At 34.7% G+C, this 18,569-nt stretch overlaps 1 protein-coding gene across 7 annotated transcripts in view; it reads left to right on the top strand.

Annotated features, from left to right (window-relative positions):
* LOC127879166 (tyrosine-protein kinase JAK2-like) overlaps positions 1–18,569 on the top strand; it is a 487,084-nt gene that overhangs the window by 33,161 nt on the left and 435,354 nt on the right. For 2 of the 7 annotated variants that reach the window (XM_052425844.1, XM_052425851.1), the window contains exons 16-20: positions 2,720–2,789; positions 6,431–6,553; positions 7,459–7,571; positions 16,295–16,461; positions 18,165–18,251. The exons of 1 other annotated variant lie outside the window; for it this stretch is intronic. In XM_052425844.1, the coding sequence (XP_052281804.1) occupies positions 2,720–2,789; positions 6,431–6,553; positions 7,459–7,571; positions 16,295–16,461; positions 18,165–18,251 (560 nt within the window). The remainder of the gene's footprint in view (positions 1–2,719; positions 2,790–6,430; positions 6,554–7,458; positions 7,572–16,294; positions 16,462–18,164; positions 18,252–18,569) is intronic. 4 more of the 7 variants (XM_052425850.1, XM_052425845.1, XM_052425849.1 and 1 more) reach the window with 3 other exon arrangements.

Genomic DNA, 18,569 nt, shown 5'->3' with positions numbered 1-18,569 from the left:
ATATTTTGTCAGAAAACTTTGGATGCCTGAAATCTTATCTCAATTACAGTAGTAAGGGTGCTCCTAAAAATATGAAAGTATCTGGATATTGTTCTCTAACCCTCTATTAGGCCACTCCAAATGGATTTGTTGGTCTACGGATTTATTTTTTTTAAAGTTGAAATGGCGAGCGAAAAATATTATTTTTTTTGAACACAGGAAAATTTTCGAGCGAGCGAAGAGCGAAGAATTAATGCAAAAATTCACGTTTCAATAGAAAAATATTGCATTATCAAGAGATACAGATTAAACAGCTATATTATACATTCAAATAAATTATTATACAAAGAATAAATATCGACCTTATATTTATAGGAATAAGTTTCATATGACCTTTAACCACGAAATATACATGTAACCATATCATGGAAGTGAGGGACACATGTCTACCTACTGCTTCTTATATTTGTTTGAAGTTTTAAACAGTGAAAGCTGTGAAAAGGTATACCATGTTGTAAGCTGTGAAAAGGTATGCCATGTTGCAATAGCACTTGAAGAGGGACAATCATCAAAATTATAACGACAGACAGTCGGACAAAGGCCATGCATATAATCCATTATCGCAACCTTATTTTAAAAGGGGCATATCGATGGCTAGTACGGTATTGTATTTTTCTGAAATAAATTTATACATTACTAAGAACGTATTTGATGTTTCTGAAATACACGGACCTAGCTGTCTCGATCGAATTTTCTAGCGTCTGCAGTTATCGATTAAAAATATTACGAAACACTATATTTGGCATTCGAATTCAGCGTCAAAATCGTTTCTGTTAGATCGCGTTTTTTTGTTTTGTTTTTTCACAAATTAAAAACCAACAACATGCGCTATGGTTACAGAAGGACACAAAAATGAGTGCGAGCGGTAACATTATTTTTTTCCATTTTGAAAAAAATAGTTGCGGCAAATCTGACGACCAACAGATACATTTGGAGTGGCCTTACATGAGGCCAGTTAGAGAAAAGCTGTATGCTGATAGAAGGAATCACCCAATATTGCATATTGTAATGTTGCGAAAACGCGAGTACTTTACCTGTCATTTTCTTGTTTATTTTGAACAATAAATTGGTAATAATTCGTTTAAATTCTTTTAGCTGGATTATACCCCCTTTCGAACTAATACAAACAGGATAAGGTTTGTGTGCAAGATAAATATTGGGATAAGATCTGCATGTTATAAGTACATTATATATATATATATATATATATATATATATATATATATATATATATATATATTATATGTGTTCAGCATGATCATAGATGGTCACTGAATAAGACTTATGAATCTGACCTGAGTTTACAGTACCTAAGCAGAATTATGCCCCCTTTTGTACTTATAACATTCTGGTTAAGTTTTGTATACGACAACTCAGTATTTCTATATCTTATTCATGTATTAAATTAAATACCAATGTACATCTTAGTGGACTTATATGTGTCCACTGACAAATGGCCATAACTCTGAACTGCTATTTAGCAGAATGTTGAGGTTTATGTTTGATAATAATTCACTTTTGTTGGCATTGATCAATGTTGATGAAACTTTGTACATAGCAAGCCAGCAAAAAGATCCTGCATTTGGGGCCATTTGGGTCAAGGTAACTGAAGATAAATTGTTTCTTGTAAATAAGCTCAGTTAGGAAAGATATATTTTGATAAATTTGTGTGTGTATTTAGCTTACATGCTAATCTGGTGTGGGATAACATTTGGTGTCAGTCGTATCATGGTCACTGTTACTGAAAATACAAAAAGAATCCTTTAAAAAAACTTTACTTTGGATGGAGGTAGTATACTGTGATTTTTTGTGAGGAAGGGTACATGCAGACCAAGCGGGGATTGCATTTAGAAGGGCCACTCTGATGAAGGTCACTTAAAGCCACATAAATACTCAAAATTAACGAATATTTCGTAAAATATTTCGTGAAATAAATTTAACTCATACATATCAGTGTTCTTCATAGCAATAGCCAAAAACGTCAACACTAGATGTGGCTTGGTAACATGTATCTTGTTAAATCTATGTTACCAGACCACATCTAGAGTTGAAATGTTGGCTTTTGCTGTAAGGAACACTGATTTTGTATGTGTAAACTTTATTTTTCGAAATATTTTACAAAATTTTCGTTGATTTGGAGTGTTAATGGGCTTTAAAATAGAAAAAAATGTTTTCACTAAATAATTTGACTTTGATTTGACGTATGGTGCAGCAAGTTGGTGTGTAGTAAGCAGACATGAAGACTTTGACCTGGATTTTGTCTGGCAAGATGAAGGTCACTGTAACTAACAATAGAAAAATAGTTTCTGATCATTAAATAGAATTTTGAGGTTGTGTAATTAAATTCGTGTTAAGGAAGCTCATACGCATACCTTTGGATTGCTTAGTTATTTAAATTCAAATAAAGTAATAGGCAAACCCATGAAAACCAAGTATTTTGGCATGGCCATATTTCATGCTGTAATCAACATTTGCAGGTTTGATTATGAATGTATTTTATTAAGCAACTAAATTTCAGATATTCCAGATATCAACTATCAAATATTTCTTTACGATCATTGTATTCAGTTACTGACTTAAAATGTACATTAGCGCTATCAAAGCAGAAGAAAAGTCATTCATGCTGTCTTGGTACAGCTCTTGTTTGTATGTAGCAACTTCATTTCCCACTCTTTTACAGGGCGAATATGGAGCAGTGTACGAAGCAAAGTTGAGAAAAGGAAGCAATGTTATAGATGTTGTAGCTAAATGTAAGTTATTTTCAATTATTTTTGTGAATTACTGGGGAGATAGTTGGATGGTCTCCTTTTCATCAGAGGTTATTTGCTATACAATAGCCTTAGTACGGGGTTATATGAGAGCTATATTCTGTATGCCTGCCTCCTAGTGTGTTATATACTATTACTTCAAAATGACATTTTTTGTTAATTTTATGTTCTCCTTATTTCTAAATTTCTTGGAAAAACTTCTGACTTGAAAATAGTGGGTCCTCTACCAAACATGCATATGGTTCCACTTTATTGTACGATGTGGCCAACATAGCTGGTTATAAAAATGTGTCTTAAAACCTTTTTTCATACGCTTTGGTTTAATTTGTGAATTATTTCACACAAATGTTCATTAGGTGGGACTCTGCCAAAAGTATTGAACACGGTTTTCTCCATTGCATAAATTGCCGTTTTAGCTAAAAATAACATTCTTTTTAAAGTTTTGCGTATTTGAAATGTTTCATTGAGTTCTTGGCCAATCTTCATTAAAATGTTCACAATTTACCTTGGAGGATACTCTACCAAACGTGCATAAAGTTGCTCTTCACTGCACAATTTTGATACAATACCTTATAATAGAAATAAGTATGTTTTATCACTGTTTTATGCCCAAAAAGGCAACATATGGCTGTCTGTCTGTTCATCTGTCTTGTGAAATTTTCAGTCTCAGCTTAATTTTGCCATAGATGTCCACCGTCATAAGACGACATTGAGCATGAAACACCGATCACTACCTAAAAGGTCAAGGTCACTTTTAGAGGACAGAGGTCACAATATGCCATTACACTGCTTGAAAACTACTGTCCCCGCCATACTTTTGTCATATGTATGGGTTTCGAAATAACTTGACAACGATTTGAACCATCATTAATGACGTGTTGCATGTAAGACCCCTATCCCTTTCTCAAAGGTTAAGGTTACACTTCAAGGTCAAAGTTCAAAGTTGATTATAGAACAGCATGAAAATTGTCTGCCTCTGCCATATGATTGCCATGTATTGATAGATTTTAAAATAAGTCTTTATAATCCATCATAAGATGACGTCTTATGTGTAACACTGGTCATGCGTCCTCAGATGTCAAGGTTACACTTAAAGGTAAAATATCAAATTTTCCATAAAATAGCATTCGGGACTGTTACGGTGTCAGTCATCATGCAATCTTAAAATAACTTACCACAGAATACCTTCATCAGTAGACAACTTGTTGTGTGTATCACCATAACTGAAGCAGTCAAGGAGACACCTGCAGGCCATATAGAGAATACTAGGTTAGCGTTGAATACAGAGAAGTTTATGTTGCGAGGCTTAGAACGCCGGAAGCGCGAGCCTTGGCGAGCGCTTTCGGTGTTCGAGCCGAGCAACATAAACTTCTCTGTATTCAACGCTAATCCTAGTATTCTATTTATCCCATTTGATTTTTTCAACGTGACATTTAACATAAATAGATCTAATAACCTTAACAATAATTTTAATTCAGTCATAAAAGCGCTTAAAATCTAACAAATGTAACCATGCGTAGTGATATACATGTATTTGTTCTGGTACGCAAAATAGTCTTTAAAAAATTCACACACAAACTGTAAAACAAGTAAAAATATCACCATATGCCTATATTCTATTTTACGCAGTATGCGAATTTTAACACATTACGACCGCGAAAAGAAGATTTTACTTTACTATAATTTATTTTATTTTCGAAAGAAAATGATCAAAATCCAATATGGCGGCGATTGCTCCTGACAAAATGCTGTCGATGTCAACATACATGTACACCATCGACGACCTAGTTCTGGCTACCATAACTTTAAATGTCGCTTTTTATGATTTTTGACTGGCGCGACTTTGTACAGGTCTGTCAATACTAAATAAACTGTACGCTGAAGTTTCTTTAGCTATCGAAGACCTTGACAATTTTGACGAGTAAACAGACAATTGCAGCGACTGACACTTTATTTGACAAAATATACAGGGCAATACGTTTTCCGACTTCGGACGATGAATTTAAGGACGCGCAGAACGTGTTTTTTATATAATGTTAGCCTATGGGTATGCCGTGTGTGATCCGATGCATCAATGGCGCCTATGTTAAAATCATTTCCCCGAGAACAGGGAACGACAAAAGTACAAACAAAAATCAAAACACGTAAGAACTAGTATCTTACCTTTAGTTATCCTTTAAAATCCATCTAATAATCCATTTAACTCAATAATTGACGATTTTGCATCTAGGGTCATTAATAATTATTTTAGCATAGTTAAATAAAGACCCTTATGCCATTCTATCACTTTATTCAAATGAGTTTATGAACGCGATAAACTTTCTTCTTCGTCACACGCTACGTCATTTACTCTACATTTCTGCTGTTCAAATGAACCGGAGCAGTTTATCTAATAATAGCCGTTGGTAAACTCGGTTGCATTTGCAGATTTCTGCATACAAACATAATTATGTTTAAACTTGCACAACGTTTTATTTATCTATGGTAAATACACTTATTGTACGAGAAAATAATTTAATATATAAATACACAAAGAATGGAAAACATTCCAGTACACAACAGATAAATGAGTAGAAAATACCCGTGTAAAAAATGGGACGTTCCCAATTCCAGTGTGGTGCTATTTTTACCATCTTATACTTTACACAGTTCTATGCCTAACGTGAATTAAATAGGAAAGCAAACATAGCAGATTATTTATGAACTGTGCGATATGTGTATGGCTTGTTGTACATTCTTAATATTTAAGTTAAATGTCAAAAGTATATGCTTTGGTTATAAACAATGCACATTACACTAAATAATGTCGTATAATTTTGAAGCTCAAGTTTTGTCGACTTTGTTTCTTATGAAAAATCATTCAGTGGTAAAGTAAATATAAATAAAAAAATAACAAAACAAAAATCGTGTAATTTTATATTTTATTTCAACATTTCTTTTGGTGAATATGTCATATATATTTTTTTCTGCAAAATATGCACATTTTCTTTTAATGGGTGACCTTAAAATTCGATCAATGAACCAAACAATATCGACCTAATTTTAGCGCATATCGCATGACGTCATTTAAAAAGTAGTCCGTGCACGCGACAGGTATATTCCACAGTGTTGAATACAAGCAAGTATATTCCACAACGTGTTATACCGTCAATGTCGCGGTGAAAATGGGATAAATTACAAATTAGACACTCAAGTACATTTTTGGATAGTTTTTTGTGTCTTTGGAGAAGATCTTGAGAATGCTGTCAGAGAGGTAATCATTCAAGGACCTCTATATTGCTAGGCAGACAACATTTCCACCACGCCTCCACGACTTTAAGCTGTGTACTTATTAAAGGTTTGTCAGCAATTTGTTGGCCGATCTGGGTAGCTCAGTTGTAGGTCGCTGGCCTAAAAATGTCGGGTTCAATCGATGGCCTGGCTACATAATAATTCCCCCTTACTCTTATTAAAGTAAGGCAGTTGTCAGTTTCTGGCACAAGAATGTGCACTGTAGTCGTTAACCAGCTTACCCATGAGATGAGGTGTGTATTGGTTTACTGACCATGGTTGATATGACTGAAATACTGTTTAGAACAGCAAACAATCAAACTGATCAAACAAACTGTGTTTTCCTCTTGCAGTCTTGAAGTCTGATAGTCCTAATGACAAGGATAGGGCAGAGTTTGAGAAGGAGGCTAGCGTCATGGAACTATTAGAGCATGAAAACATCGTCAAGTTTTATGGCACCTGTTATATGGATATGGGTGAGAAATAATTCAGCACTACGTATTCATGCATTTAACAAGGGGATTTAATTGTGTTTATTTCCACTGTAACACATTAAACATGACATATAGTATGTATTAAAGCCACATAAATACTAAATATCAAGAAATATTTCGTAAAAAAAATAAAAAATAAGCCATACAAAATCAGTGTTCCATATGGCAATAGCCAAAATTTCAACGCTAGATGTGGTATGGTAACATAGATTTAACGAAATACAAATGCTCAATTATGTTTGTGTGTGTAACAATATATTCCATGTGTATTTACCATGCGATATTCAAACATTTACAAGTGAACGCGAAATTGGCTTCTGGCAGCTCATGAAAAGCACGTCATGCCTCCGACGCCGCCCGAAGCAAATTGTGTGTTTGCTCGTAAAAGTTATGATATCAACTCGAGATGTTCACATGAAATATGTTGTGACACAAAAAATAAAAAACAAGCCTTTTGTTTATCGTTAAATCAATGTTGCCATACAACATCTAGCGTTGAAATTGTGCCGATTGATAAAAAGAACACTGTTTTTGTATGGGTCAGCAGTGAAGTACATGTTTATATTGAACACTTTTTTGTATACTGTCTCAAACAATATCTAGTATGTGTAATACACAGTAACAAACCTATAAAAAATCACAGTTGTTAAACAAAGATCACAAAGTCTGCACATAATTGTTTTTACCTTAATATCTCATGTGAGCAACATAGGGTCTTTAGGCCGTCTTGATTTAATATATTATAACTAGTTTAGATTATTTCATATGTTATTGTTTTTAGGTGGTAAGTATACATATGTGAACAACTCCCTTTAAGGAGAATTGCTCATATTACAAAGATGGAAAGCCTTTCAGATTGAGTTAATGTTCAAAATAAATGTTTTCAGGATTCTGTCTTGTGATGGAATACATCCCAAAGAGGTCTTTGAAGGAGTACTTTAGATCGAAACCAGACATACCGAAGTGTCAGATCTTTCAGTTTGCAATTGACATAGCTTCCGTAAGTTGATTTGTTTGCATAGCTTCAGTAGCTAAAATATCAACAATTCGTTTTGCAAAGCTTTGCTAATTTCATAGATGCCGTTTTTGCACACTATAAATACATCAACATTACTCCTGCAAAAATTGGATACAGAAACAATCTCTCAAAAGAATCACCCCCCCCATTACAACCAACTCCCGACGACGACCTCTATTTTTCAGTCCTGATTTTTTCCAATTATATTTCTACAGTCGTTTTATTCACTAATCCGGCCAACCAGCTAACGGCTATAACGACCACTTTAATCTGTCATAATCAACACTAAATTGACACCCACCAAATGACCAGTATCTTTCACACTTAACTTGATTGGGGGTTGTGGTTGGATTGCGTTTCTGTATGAAACCATTGTGACCCAATAAACGACAACGGTATCGACTGCGAGGTGTTAGATTTTCCACCCTTGTTTTTTTCCAACCCTAGATTCCAAATTGATAATAAGTTAATTTGATCAAGTCTTTGATGGGAAATTATTCTTATTTGGTACACACTTTAAAGACTTAAAACTGCGGATAATGTGACGGCTAGGATACTTGAGCAAGATGGTGTTGTTCATGATGGATATAAAATAACAACCTATATGCCATATCGTTATTGAAAATGGATAGGCAAAACTGGAAAGAGTTGTGTTTAAAAGGAAATATTGATGATCAATGTAAGTATTGGGCAATCTCAACAGCAAATGAAGATTTATTTGGCATTTGAAAGACGCAGGTGTGTTAATTTTTTCCCTCCCTCCAAAACGTTATTTTCTTGACTCCAATCTGTCATTTGATAGCTGGACATTGATCTGCATTATTTGATGTGTATGCAGCTGATAATCTGTTGACAATGTTGTGACAAAAAATGTTCATACAAGTGGATCTCGATTGGTTTCATAATTTTCAATCAATTTATTGTTGCGTCACCTTCATCTGCATTGACTTTTATCTGCCAAAGCAATTGAAAAATGTGCACTAACAATATAAATTACTCGTTATGAAAAGCTCTAATGTTTAAGCCTTGTTTAAGAAAAACGATAGTATCATGATGCAAATTATGTTTGAGTTCTTGTTTAAAAAACTTGAAGAACTATCTTTGTACAATGTTTTGATTGATTACCGTTATATTGCATGCAACAGGATTAGAAATCATTGAATATTTACCATTAGTATTATCTGCCCATCAAAATTCATGAAAACTCAGCATCAAGACCACCTAGCTATTAAGACCACTTTTGAAAAGTCCCACAGGTGGTCTTTATAGTTAAGTTTCACTGTACTTTCATTCAAATCTCCGCACACTCACATTTTTTACCTTGATATTTACCTACGTTTAGAGTTGGAATTATTCCAATTGGCTAATGAATCAATATTGTAAAGACTTCCACTGATGGAAACTCAATGCAGCGTCTTGTTTATTGTTATTACTTGCAGAGGGTATTTGTCACCATAGAGACAAGTTCTAGTTTTTCTGTAAAGACCTTAGAACACTGGTGATACAATTTTCAGTTTTAACCTTGCCATGATCACATTGTGATAGACTTTAATCAGTGATCATTCGCTAATTGGTGTCAATATTTACTTTGTGAACACATTTATAGCTGTTATTCTCGTGAATCTTGGTCAAAACAATTGCCCCAATGATGTATTGCTCAGTAAGAAACTGGTTTAGGTGGGGTAAATAAATAGATTCTGAGATCAAATTATAGAAAAAGCTTGTGATCGCTCTTGAAGTTACTTAATATTTCTTCTTCATAAAACTTGCTCAGAACACTTGTTCTTCTCATTTAATAGCTGATTTTGAAAACCATTCTGATCCATTGACAAACATGTGTTCCCAGGGGCATGAAGTGTTCCATTTGGTCATAGTAATATCTTTGTTAAACTGGCTATTATTATAAAACCTGGTGAACTTTCTGAAGTGACATGTTTTGCCCCATCATAAGCAAACTTAATCAGAATGGTTTTCTGCTAATATCATGGCGAATTTTGAAAATGGTTCTGGTCTGTTTAAAACCACTACATCCAGGAAGGGAGATTGTGTCAGTTTTTAACACGTTCATAGTACACTTTCAATGGGTATTAAATATATTGGTTGTTAAATGTATGTTAATAAAGTGTCTCTACCGGTATATTTAATCCAATTTGAAATAATCTTTTCTTATTGAAAAGCACTTTTGTGTTTGTTATGTTTAGTTAATCAAATAAATACACGAAGTAAATAACCGAAACAATGTGAGAAAAGCTCTGCAATTAACCCCTTTTCGATCGAGACCGACTATACGATGTAGCGTAGTGTTGAACGTGGACCACAATTTGAATCTAGCTTAGTTGGATTTTAGCCTCAAGCATGCGACTTACCGGATTTTTCCGAAACCAAATTTTAATCATAAAAATCCAAATGTGTGACAATCGGGAGTAAACCTTAAATATTTGTTTAGCTATAAATGCTCATGGTGAGCTGTTGTGATCACACAATGTCCAGCGTCCGACATTATGCACCATATGTCATCAAATTTTAGCTTTTAACTACACCAGAGGCCACATTTTTCATCTTTTATCTTGACAACATCTTATCCTAATAGAATATAGCTAAGAAGTAGCTAGGCTTAGTTAGAATCTGGGTGTCCAAAAACGGGGTCATAAGGTCAAATCTTAGAAAAAACATTTTTATCACTCTACACACCACTGTTATGACACACTCTTTATGAGACTTGGTCAAAATGTTGATCATTCCAATATCAAGGCCAAGTTCAAATATGGGTTTTGGGTATCCAAATACTGGTAATCAGGTCAAATCTAAGAAGAAAAAAACAATAACTCGAGAAGCAACCTTAATAACTCAATATTGATTCAATTGGTCAGAATGTTGAGCTTGACAATATCTAGTTGAAATCACGTCAAATCTAAGATTTTTTATATTTCCGCTCTAGAAGCCACATTTTCTGACTCAATATCAATAAAACTTGGTCAAGCTCTTTTGTTTAACAATATCTAGGCAAAGTTTGAATATTCTTAATATTGGATCCAAACCTTAATTACCAGGTCAAGTCTTGGACAATCGGTGTTCCTTGAACTCAAGTGGGCGATTCAGTGCCATAATCTCCCTTTTGTCTTAAATTTGCATTGAAGTTCTAGTGTTTTGTACAGTTTATACGGCATCTAGTGAAGTATAAAAGGAAATTAATTTTTCCAAAGCTGTTGTAAACAATATAATGACTTTTTATTCCAACCGATCAAATGATCACGGGGTATATTGTTTTTGGCCTGTCTGTCAGTGTGTCTGTCCGTCTGTCCGAAAACTTTAACATTGGTAATAACTTTTGCAATAATGATGATAGCAACTTGATATTTGGCGTGTATTTGTATCTCATGGAGCTGCACATTTTGAGTGTTGAAAGGTCAATGTTATCCTTCAAGGTCAAAAGTCTAATATATGGCTTCAAAGCGGCGCATTAGGGGGCATTTTGTTTCTGACAAACACATCTCTTGTTTTTAGCTCACCTGATTGCTCAGGTGAGCTTTTGTGATCGGTCTTTTTCCGGCGTCCGTCCTTCCGTCGTCCACATTGTGTTTGTAAACACTCTAGAGGCCACATTTCTTGTCCGATCTATATGAAACTTGGTCGGAAGATTTGTCCCAATGATCGAGTTCGAAACTGGGTAAAAAACTAGGTCACTTGGTCAAAAAAAGAGAAAAACCTTGTAAACACTGTAGAAGTCACATTTCATGACCAATCTTCATGTTACTTTGTCAAAATGTTTGTCCTTATGATATTTTGGTTGAGTTCAAAAGTGGTTGCGGTCCGTTGAAAAACATGGCCGCCAGTGGGCGGGGCAGTTTTCCTTATTTGGCTATAGAGAAACCTTTAAACTCTCTAGAAGTAAAATCTTTGCCCAATCATCATGAAAATTGGTCAAAACATTGTTTTATTGATTACTCGGACGAGTTTTAAAATGGTCTAGATCGGTGAAAAAACATGGCCACCAGGGGGCGGGACATTTTTGTCTATATGTTTATAGTGAAAACATGTGAACACTATAGAAGTCACTTGTTTGGTTCAATCTTCATGAAATTTGGTCAGAACATTTGTTTCCTAGAAACGTGAGTTAAGTTTGAAAATTGTTCCGGTCCGTTGAAAAACATGGCTGCCAGGGGGGACGGAGAAGTTTTCCGTATATCTATGTAATAAAAAAGGCTTGTGAACAGTTGAAAAGTCATCTTTTTTTGCCCAATCATCATGCAACTAGGTAAAAACATTGGTTTTATTGATGCATTCGACAAGTTCAAAAATGGCCCAGATCGGTGAAAAAACACGGCCGCCAGTGGGCAGGGCAGTTTTCTCTGTATGTATATAATGAAAACATGTGAACACTCTAGGAGTCACATTTTTTGGCACAATTTTCATGAAATGTGGTCAGAACATTTGTTATATAAATATGAGAGTTGAGTTCGAAAATGGTTCCGGTCCCTTGAAAAACATGGCTGCCAGTGGGTGCGCATTTTCCTTATATTTATATAGTAAAAAAAAGCTTGTGAACACTCTAGAAGTCACATTTTTTGCCCAATCATCATGACACTTTGTGAAAATGTTTGTTTTATTTATATCTCAGATGAGTTTGAAAAAGGTCCCTATCGGTCTCAAAACATGGCCGCCAAGGGTCGTAGGGCAGTTTTCCTTAAATGACTAGAGAAACCTTGTGAACACTCTAGAAGTCACATTTTTTGCCTAATCATCGTGAAACTTAGTAAAGACATTGGTTTTATTGATATCGCGGACAAGCGGAAAATGGCTCAGATCGGTAAAAAAACACTTAAGCTCACCTGATTGCTCAGGTGAGGTTTTATGATCTGTCTTTGTTCGTCCACATTTGGTTTGTAAACACTCTAGCATTCACATTTCTCAAGCATTCTTTATCAAAGTTGCTGAGAAGCTATATGGTCACAAGATTCCAGTCAAGTGTGATAATGAGCAATATTGCATACTAAATGCTAGAATTATTGCCCTTAGATTGTCAACATTTTCATTATATTATACAAAATCCTTGTAAACACTCTAGAGGTCACAATTTTGTTTCAGATTTATGAATCTTGGTCATAATATTTATTTTTGTATGCAAAGTCTAATGTTTGGTCATGAGGGGTCAAAATATAGATCACCAGGTCAAATCTCTACATATGCCAGAGTTTTGGTTCAATAATGATGAAACTTGGCCAGGATGTTTGTCTGGACAATATCTAAGTCAAGTTTTACGTTTGGTAATGTGAGGACAAAATCTAGGTCATGGGGTCTAATCTTACAAAAACCATGTAAACACACTAAAGGCCATAGTTTTGGTCCAATAATGATGATACTTGACCAGGATGTTTTTATTGATAATATCTAGGCAAAGTTTGACATTGGGTCATGTGGGGTCAAAGTCTTGGTCACGGGGTCCAAATCTTACAAAAACCTTGAAAACACATGTAGAATTAGCATTACTTTCAAATGTTTGCGTTGCAAAAAAACATGCAAATGGGCAGTACTCAATCAGAATTAATCATACTCTCACACAGCAAAAGTAAACAGAAGAGAACCAATCTGATATGCTTTAGAGTACTGAATTTTCAACTAAGCAATGAACAAGGCCTTGCAAAAAAAGGTGAGCAAACTTGGGCTATCTTTGCCCTCTTGTTTAATATTTCAAGGGTCATTCAGTAGCTTGAAGCCAAATTAAAACCAGAACCATTAAACATTATTGTCTTGGTAAGAATTTATTCAGTGAATCATATTATTCATTTACAATTAATATATTTAAAACAATTAAACTTTAAATTTTACAATGATGTCCATTTTCATTAAACGCTGACATATTGGATAGCATACTGTTTGGACATGATAGAAAGGAAGGAAGCAGCAATAGTTCATGAAATATAGAGAAATATGACAAGGGAAAGGAATGGACAAGTATTCAGGAAAAGGAAAAAAAAGATTGATTTCATACTTGTATACATATATACACGCTCCCTAAATCTTAAATTAATTTCCTTTTCACAACTGTTTATGATCTTCTGAGGATTACGCTCAATTTTTGACGTTTTATATATTAAAACAAACGCATGCATACCTGAGGCAATTAATGTGATGAGGGTGATATAATTGGTTACATTTTTTTAACAGTTTTTCCTGGTAGACATACCAAGGCATGTGGCGATTCAAAATTAGCCATTTGTGGTGATTTAGAACTTTTAGCAGTCTTGACAGCCATATTGAATGAATAAGAAAGCTTGATGTTGATATTAATGTTACATCACATTAACTTTTAAGAAATGGAGCCATTTTATGCAATAATACTTGTATGCTAAGTTTTTGGGCCAGAACTATATTTTTGTCTACTGACTAATTGGTTAAGTTTGTCATCGGAAGAGTGATCCCTGTAAACTCCCGTGTGAAATGTCCTTTGTCAAAACAGAGTTTACCATGTTTCAAAATCCCTGTTTGTATTGCTGTGCGTGGTTATCACGGTAAGGCCACGACTTTTATATTTCTTGGTTTACAAAACCGCCGACCCTAATTTTTGGAAAATGGGAAAAAAAATAAAATCGGAAAATCGTCTTTTTTATATATATTTTATTCCCGACCGCACTGAAAAACGAGCGAAACGAGAAATAAAAACGATCCGGTTTGAGTACGGTTGCGAATAAAATCAAGTAAGTACAATCAACGATTGGTTCACATATATTACAGAGATCGGGATATTTTTCAATGTGACACAGTATGTACCAGTCCTTTTACGGGCACTTCTCAAAATTTATTTAATTACAGACAATAGGAAAATCAGCGTCAGTAAAATGTCGACCGCATCAAAATTTATTTCCGAGTCTGTGACGCAACTATATTGTTTAATATGTTTATAATATTAAACATACCCGATATTATAGTAGATAAAAAAGTTTTACCTTGCAATTTGATAATTAGTATAAATAATCCAATAAAACACTGCCATTATTTACGATATATGTGTTTAGGAATTTTGTAAACACGTCCGCCATAGTTTATAGGAACTGTACAGAAAGTTTGGAAATCGGAACAAATCGGTACATCTCGGAAAATCATTGATAAATGTATTTGTCGTTTTAATGCTTAGGGCCGAGTAATTTCGGCAAATCGGAACTCAACTTGCGTATTAAAAATACTAGCTCAATTAACCGTTAAACTCCGCCTCCGTTCTCTGCAAAAGATTCGCAGGCGGAGCTATGCACGTGCTATTATTAAATTGGAGGATTGCAATTGAGAAACAAACGCACGATTGGTTCGGCATGTTGATTGCTAGACAAAGGAAGCTAATTTTGTAGGCGCGAAATTTGTCGCTTTATTGCTTCAGACAGCAAGCGGCTTTCCTTTGATGACGTCCAACTGTCAATTCACACAGACTGCACATTTTCGGAAGACTTTAACTGGCTCCTTGTTTACAATTCCAGTAAAAACACTTGCTAACATTAAACTTTGGATTAAATTATCAAAATAAAGCAAAAGCCAAGTTGACAAATATGATTGTATTAATTCGCGTCAGTTTAAATAAGACGTTTTGCGTTGTAAATCAACGAGTTTTCATGACAACAACAACTTAAACAAACATTACCGCGACGACGCGGGGATCGATCTACCTCGATTTTTTTTCATGGACGATGTCATAAGTCCAATAAGAGCAAACACATACTTTGTGTATGAGTAGTTTATCTTATATAAGATTTATGCAACGGGCATCGCATTGCGTAATGGTGCGCATCGAATTACGGAAATGAAGCGCAGTTTTTCGTTTAATTAATGGGAGAAGAACGCATGTCATTTAATGGAGTGTTTAAAATTGCCTGATGTTACAAAAGGTGCTTTTAGGTGACTCATTTCATTTGAAGATATAGATGTGTTTCATTGCATTATTAGATTTTTCGTCTCTGTGTTAAGGTTATAAAAGATATGATGTCTTTGTTCTGATGTTATTAGTATTAACTTATTTTTCCAATGATGTTTTTTTTTTGTTTTTGTTTTTCGACCGCCCGATGGACCATTTTCAAAATAATTTTTGTAAACCAATAAAAAAAAAAGTCGTGGCCTAAAGGATGGTCAAACATAGTTTAAGTTCTCATTTTGCAGTGGAATTCAATTTTGCAATCAACTTATTACTTATGTGCAGATTGGCTCCTTGTGTGCTTTAACTGATGTGCCATGAAAGTAGTACTACTGTCAATATAGGGCTTGATTTTTTTTTTACTCCAGCAAATATCACTCATACTTTGATATATAGAAATTAGCTCAAATTCACCCAGTGCCTAACAAACTTTGTCATTAAAGTGATCGAAAAAAATGCATGCAAGCCATGCACAGGTAAGTTTTAATTCCCGCTATAGCATATAGATTATCATTTTTTATAGGTGGGCTAAAATCATCTTTTTTTCTATCAAGTAAAAGTTTAAGAATTCAAACAAGCTTGTTCCAACTTCTAATTGAGTCGCATTTTTTTGTTCAGGCTAATCAGGGACGACACATCCGACCAAGACTAGAATTTCATTTAGAAGATACTTCCTTGAAGCCTTAAATTTTAGAAAAGCGGAAAGTTTTGTCCCTGATTAGCCGGCAGACTGCACAGGCTAGTCTTTGTCGACTCTTTCAGCACATGTATTTAGCCTTTTTTCCAAAGCATCCATTGACTGCTACTCTAGGGCATGGAGTACCTGGAGTCTATGAAAGTCCTGCACTGTGATCTGGCAGCTAGGAATGTGCTGCTCACCTCTGAACTGCGCGCCAAGGTCTGCGATTTTGGACTGTCTAAGATGCTGGAGAAGGACTACTATAGACTGCGCACAGAAAAGAAAATACCGTTGTACTGGTATGGGATTAAATATTATTCTTTGGTTTTATAATTATGTTGTGTTTTTTTAGCTCACCTGAGCACAACATGCTCATGGTGAGCTTTTGTGATCGCCTTTTGTCCGTCGTCCGTCGTGCGGCGTCAACATTTTGCCTTGTGAACACTCTAGAGGCCACATTTATTGTCCGATCTTCATGAAACTTGGTAATAACATTTGTTTCATGGATAACTCGACTGAGTTCGAAACTGTGTCATGCTAGGTCAAAACCTAGGTCACTAGGTCAAAAAAAAAAATCTTCATGGAACTTTGTCAAAATGTTTAAATAATATGTTGGTTGAGTTCAAAATTGGTTCCGGTCCGTTGAAAGACATGGCCCCCATGTTAATAAAAGAACTAGGTCACCAGGTCAAACCTTAGAAATGCATTGTTACCACTCTAGACTCAATATTGATGAAACTTGGTCAGAATGTTTATTTTGACAATATCGAGGCTGAGTATTAATCTGGATCACATGCAACTGATAGCAAGGTTAACAGGTCAAATCTTAGACAACCCTTTTTCCATTCGAGAGGCCATATCTATGAGTCAATGAGTCAGTCTTGATGAAACTTGGTCATAATAGTTATCTTGACATGTTCAAAGATGTGTTTGAATCTGGATAATGTGCTTCCTAAATTCCAGTCTCAAGTCCAGGTGAAATCTTAGAAAAAGCTTGTAACCACCAAATTCCAAAATTATAATGCGATTGTCATAAAACTTGGTCACAATGTTTATCTTGACCATGTCTCATTTGAGTTTAAATCTGGGCCATGTGCGTTAAAAACTAGGTCACCAGGCCAAATCTTAGCAAAATCTTGACACCAATCTAGTCATAAATTAAGCTAATGTTACATTTTGACAATTCTTATTAATATTGATTATATAAATGAGGCATTCTCCCCTTTTACTGCAATATTATTAACGATAGTTCAGTTTACTTGTGTGAAGCATGTTTGTGTTATTGTTATGTGAGATCAATTGTTTTTATACCCCCTTTTAAAGACTGTGCCATATTGTAGTCACGCTTTCCGTGTGTATGTCTGTACGACATTTTCTGTCTCAGCCTGTCTCAATGTTTTTGGGCTGACTGGTAAGTCACTATAATGTGAGGAGGTCTCTATCTTTTCTTATACATTGCTCGGGTTTCAGCAGTTCTTTATTTGGGTGGTAATTTTTAAAACAATACTAGTTTCTTCAAAGTTTTCAATTTACAAACATCTAATTTATGTATCAATGTTTATGCAGTTGTTCACTATAACTCTGTTTAGAACTAAAGGGGGTGTACTGGAATCACTATGGAACTCTTTATGTATGATTGTATATAATTCCAGTCTGTGCATTGGTTTGAAGACAAAAGGCGGTCTTCTAAATTTCTCAATGTAAACTTGCAGGCATTAATCGATATGATATGAATTTGTTTATTTGCATTCTAAAAATTTAAAATGAGAATAATTTCATATGTAGTGCAAAATATAAAACTGGAATAATAAATGGGCTGAGCATAGGGATGTACACGAAACGTTATACACTAAAGCACATCAAACACTGTTCAATTGTTTGATCAAGAAGGTTCCATCAAACAAGGAACCTCTAGTTTACTGAAGGCTAATTTCAATGCAAATCAATGAGGGTTTTTTTGTTGTAAAACCTCATGTATTGTTGTTTCAATTGTGTTTTTCAGGTCAGCCCTCGAATGCATTACATTTAACACAGTCTCTCATAAGTCTGATGTGTGGAGTTTTGGGGTTGTTATGTGGGAAATGTTCAGGTACTGGATTTATATGAGTAGAAGGTAGATTGCCTTTAAGAAGTTGTGCAGATTTTCATTTATTTGGTGGCTATTTGCGATGTTTCTTAATGGTTTCAATCAAAAACTGCTAGGTTGGGATAATCAAGGGTGTACAATGCGCCTGTAGGCCATGCCAAGTGATAAATGCCGAAGACATTATTCATCTGCGATGTTCATTTCTTAAAATGCCATAAAAAATTAAAAAAATGTAAACTTTGTTTTGTTCTTAAATCAAACCCCTTTAATAAAGACAATTCTGAAAAAAATGCTTGATTGTCCTATGACAAACATAATGAA

Source organism: Dreissena polymorpha, chromosome 4 (genome assembly GCF_020536995.1).
Source record: "Dreissena polymorpha isolate Duluth1 chromosome 4, UMN_Dpol_1.0, whole genome shotgun sequence".
Lineage (NCBI taxonomy): Eukaryota > Metazoa > Mollusca > Bivalvia > Myida > Dreissenidae > Dreissena > Dreissena polymorpha.
This window is presented reverse-complemented; position numbering and strand designations above follow the sequence as displayed.